Source organism: Asterias amurensis, chromosome 4 (genome assembly GCF_032118995.1).
Source record: "Asterias amurensis chromosome 4, ASM3211899v1".
NCBI lineage: Eukaryota > Metazoa > Echinodermata > Asteroidea > Forcipulatida > Asteriidae > Asterias > Asterias amurensis.
This window is the reverse complement of record NC_092651.1, coordinates 695,930-700,868: the sequence shown is the minus strand read 5'-3', so window position 1 is coordinate 700,868 and position 4,939 is coordinate 695,930. Positions and strand designations below refer to the sequence as shown.

The 4,939-nt window shown below is 42.0% G+C and overlaps 1 protein-coding gene across 1 annotated transcript; it reads right to left on the bottom strand.

Moving 5' to 3' along the window:
- Positions 1-2,784: 2,784 nt before the first annotated feature.
- LOC139936674 (uncharacterized) lies at positions 2,785-3,662 on the bottom strand. Its single transcript, XM_071931543.1, has 2 exons — positions 3,522-3,662; positions 2,785-2,931 (listed from the first exon to the last, which is right to left on the bottom strand). Exons 1-2 carry the CDS (start codon positions 3,660-3,662, stop codon positions 2,785-2,787), a joined length of 288 nt encoding a protein of 95 aa, XP_071787644.1.
- Between the last annotated feature and the right edge of the window lie 1,277 nt (positions 3,663-4,939).

The window sequence follows — 4,939 nt, the reverse complement described above, 5'->3', positions numbered from 1 at the left end:
TCTAACGCAATAGTTCTCATAATCTTGTAGTTAAGAACACCAATGCAAGCACCATCTTCAGGTGAGGAGCCCAAATGCACCTTTAACATCAACCACCCAGTGGCCCGAGCCGGAAGTAGAACCCCACCTGCAACAAGCAAGTGGCCGGGGGTCGATTTCACAAAGAGTTAGGACTAGTCTTAACTTAGGACTAGTCCTAGGAGATACACAAAGTCCTAAGTTAGGACGAGTAACTGGTCCTAACTCGAGATAAGACTAGTCCTAACTCTTTGTGAAATCAACCCCAGGTCACTTCAATCTTATATTATTCGGAATCGTCTGTGCTGTACCATTTTAATCCGCAGGCACCACCATTTATTTCGATCCGCACGCACCACCAAGTTAGCACCACCAAGTTAGCGCAGGCACCACCAAGTTAGCGCAAAATCGTGTATACGCTTGCCGGCTTGCAATGGTGTACTTATTTATAAGATGCCAGCTGCAAAAACAACCCACTACATGTAAAAGACGATTAGAAAAACATCAAATATTATATCAAACCAACACATATATGAACAGGTTGTGGTAACACCATGTCATGACTATCTTCATGAGTTGGTTTAACTCAACGTTTCGATCAGTATGCTCTGATCGTCTTCTGACGATGCTGCATGCTGCTTAAGTACTGTGGAGGCGGATTAGCTTGGTGATGCACAAAGGCGGGAAATAAAGGTGGGAAATTGCGCTCGGTGATGCGTGGTGAAACCTGCTCTGGAGCCTTTGGGTTGTGTGTGGGGGTGTGTGCTCACTGAGCTGTGTCAGTAGGATCAAGCACAGGGGATAGTGAGGGTGTGTGGCCTAGGGGACTGTGGGTATAGAAGACCCAAAACAGTCTAAAATAAATAAATACTTGAGCTGGGGCCTAGGTTGCCGAGGGTATAGATGACCCAAAGCAGTCCAATGGGGAATAAAACTAAGTACAGGGGTTTGGGCCTAGGGGTGACCGTGGATATAGAAGATCCATTGGTCCGGAGGAGGGGGAGCGATATGTCGCTGATGTGGAAGCCGATGTCTTGGGGTACAGTGTCATGCTTGTGGATCTCGATGGCCTCTCTGATCCGTCTTGGGTGCCATGCCTGGAATGGAGCCATGATTTCTGCTGCTTCCCAGTCAACTTTGTGGTCAGTGATGTGGGAATGTTTGACGATGGATGATTTATCAAAGTCTCCTCTCCTTCCGTGTGCTCTGTGTTCTTTAAGTCCAGTGGGAAGGTTATGTCCAGTTTCCCCGACGTAAACCTTACCACATTCGCATGGAATGCAGTATACTACGGCACAAGTGGAGGGGTCCTTCTTGCCATTGTGTGATTGGAGAGAGCGATGGAGTTTCTTGGGAGCGGAGTGATACACCTTGATACCTGCTTCCTTGAAGATGCGTTGGAGGCGATGAGAGGTGGGACCTAGGTATGGTAAACTAACTGTGGGTGTGTATGTTTGACCTTGGGTGTAGGAGACCCTTTGGTCGGGGGGGGGGGGATGGGCTTGCTTGTCTTGACTTGCTTGGCGTTGTATCCGTTCCGCTGTAGAGAAGTGGTGATCCTACTGACACAGCTCAGTGAGCACAACGCATCACCGAGCCCAATTTCCTGCCTTCGTGCATCACCAAGCTAATCCGCCTCCACAGTACTTAAGCAGTATGCAGCATCGGAGTCCACCTTTCTCCAGAAGACGATCAGAGCATACTGGTCGTAACATCGAGTTCAGAACCACCCCAACTCATTAGAGATAGTCATTACATGGTGTTACCGCAAACCGTTCTATATCGTATTTCCACCATGCAAAGTTTCACCAGACAGCAGTGTACATGTGTTAACAAATTACGTGGCAACTAAAATATAAAACACTTCGCAAGGGAAGTATGCAGTTTTAGACAATTTGGCCATAAAATTTGAGGAAAAAAAAACAACACAAGAGTCCAGCGGTTTTACCAAACTTGGGTCTAAAAAGGAAAAAAGGTCCAGCAACAAAAGAGTATAGAGAAGCTTAGAAAATGTGCATAAATGAAGAAAGATAGGCAGTCATTCATCAACCTCAACATTACTACCCAGGGCATGCAGTCATTTAAATGTAGAGTAAATAAATACCTTAAGCTAGTTGATGTGTCTCTCATCAATTTCTAGTGAGTGAGGCATATGCCTCACTCGCAAGAAATTGATGACAGACACAACAACTAGCATCACCTGCAATCATGATTGCCGTAAAACAGGACATTACTTAAGGTATTTATTTACTCTACATTTAAATGACTGCATGCCCTGGGTAGTAATGTCTGAGATAACCGATGATGGTAGGCTGTTCCAGATCTTCACAGTTGCAGGATGGTAAGCCCGATTTTTTCTTTTTTTACTTGTCATGCGTATTTACCACATGCATGAATACTCACATGCGCGCTTGGTTAATTAGCAAAATTAACACCTGGCACGTGGTGATGCAGCCATATTTACCATGTACCTCGTGTGTACTTTAGTGAATAGAAAGTCTCATTGAGCGAATAGGTGTTCAACATTTTTGCCCTGGTTGAAGTTTCATTGCATTAATTTGAATGAGCTAAAAATACAAAGGGAGTAAGTTTGTATTAAAGGTCTACTTACTCTACTTGCATCTTGTTGCATGTTGTGGCAACGCGGTTTAGAGCACTGGACTCAAGATCAAATTCATGATTGACCAATTGAGGCTGATGAATGACTGCCTATCTTTCTACATTTATGCACATTTTCTAAACTTCTCTATACTCTTGTTGTGTTAGTTACCTGAGAGTTGTAGTTATTTCTGTCAGCTGGGTGGTCCTGTCTTCAAGATCCATACATGCTTGATGAAGTTTCTTCTCGATCATTGCAGCATTGTTCTCAGCCTCAGTAGTGATGTGATTCAAACCTGTCTCAAAATGAGACACCTAATACAAGAACAATGTGTTTCAAATGCTTGAAAATTAACCCGCATTTTAACTACTTTCTTTTGAAATAGCATGATCCTATTCCAGAAGAATTAGAATGGCTTTTGAATTTTTTTAATGCAGGGATTAATACAACTATCAATAGTAAACATGTTGAGACAACATGTAAAATCTCCATTCAAAAGAAAAAAATAGCTGTAACAATGGACAAGTGTCAAAAACAGGACTGATCAGAAACACCAAAGCTCGAGTCTGGTACGTTTAGCCACTTTTAGCCTTGACATGCTTAAGCAGCAGCTCTATTGGGCACACAAACGAACACTGCCCAAGCAAGTTCTCAGGCTTTTTGCTATTCCTGGCCCAATAGTTTGGCACAATTTAATGGAAATTTCCTTGCTTCAAAAACAATTCATGGGATGGAAATTTGCATTTTTAGAAAGACTGCAAGTCCTTGAAAACCACGCAAGACACAAAAGTTGATAACTTCATAAATTTAGGTGAAAAACCTTAAAGCAAAACTGTCTCAATGAATTTTGCATGGGGGTTCTGTACAAACAGACAGGATACTGTGATATATCTTTGAGCCTGACCTGGTGTTCTAACTGTCCCTCTGCCATACGGGAAGCACTCTGCTGTCGTTCATTCAAGGCTTGCTTTAACTCTAAAACCTGGTCTGCAACTGTCTCCAACTCCTCCTTAGCCTGCTTCAACTGCTTCTCCAACTTCTTCATCTGTAATTTGTACATGTAGTCATCTGTGTATTAATTCAGTAATTTTGTCTTATTGAACCAGGGTAGCCCCATTAGTTGTCAATGAACTGTTCTCCCGGGAGGCCCGGATATTAACTACTTCACATTGAACGATGTCTTTATTCGTAAAGCCTTTTTGAAGAGACTAAGTTCTTAGCTAAGCAAAAAAATCATTTGGGGCACCTATTCCTGACAATGTAAAACTTTTGGAACTTTGGGTGGTCTTGCTCAGAAAGATTTGGCTACCCTTACCAAGTTTTTTTGCTTACAGAATTTATGACATAGGCAATCAATTTGCTTGACCACATTTTCATCCAAAGAGGCTGACGAATAATTTATACAAGCTCATCAGCCCATCCCAGCTATCTTAGAAGATGAGACCAGTGGGGTCTAACGAACAAGCTCAGCTCATCCAAGTAGTCTTAGACCGATAGGGGGCGAGCGAACAAGCTCACCAGCTCATCCAAGCTATCTTGGAAATGAGACCGGTATTATTCGAATTATTTGAATATCCGGTTAATGGCGAATAGGTTTTCCTATCTGTAACCGCGAATGCCTTTTTTTTCTTAACCGGATATCCGCATAGGGCGCGAATAGCTATTTATAAACCGGATAGTTCTGCAATTACAACCAAGTAACCGGATATTGTTTAATATCCGAATATCCGCGGACGTCGGGCGACAACTGATATGAATGTTTTGGCTGAATCCTTATGAAACTTCTATTAAGACAGCATAAAACAGCATAAATTAAGTATTTAACTATGCTCACCTCCGTGAAGAGTTAAAACAATGACATTTCCGACGTATTTTGTTCAAAGATTACAAAAGTTTTCCTCCACGTAGAGTCAATCACGATCAAAAGAAAAAGCAAATCGCCATCTTTAAATTAGATCCGGTCATTTTTATGAATGAACCGAGTGACACTGTCTAAAACTAATATCAATCCGCCCATAAGATCTCATTCACAAACGAACAGTGCCCTCTAGCGGCAAAATAAAATAATATTTTTTTAATATATATATATATATTTTTTTAATAGCGCCCTCTAGCGGCGAAAAAACTATTCGAATATCCGGTTAATTTCAGATAGTTGGCCAGTGGTATCCGAATAACAAAATTTCACTATTCGCCCAGCACTACTATGCAGTATGATTATGCTTTGCTCAAGGACTCAAGTGTCATAACTGAACAGGTCAGGATTCGAACAAGAATTCTGCAAATTATCGCCCTGGACAGCTCTGACACTAAATTTCAGGT

Bases quoted from the DNA above. Each gene is read 5' to 3' on its own strand.
- LOC139936674 (XM_071931543.1), bottom strand. From the start codon at position 3,662: ATGAAGAAGTTGGAGAAGCAGTTGAAGCAGGCTAAGGAGGAGTTGGAG. The intron at 2,932-3,521 runs GTCAGGCTCAAA...TTCTTGTATTAG, and splicing joins AGGGACAGTTAGAACACCAG to GTGTCTCATTTTGAGACAGG.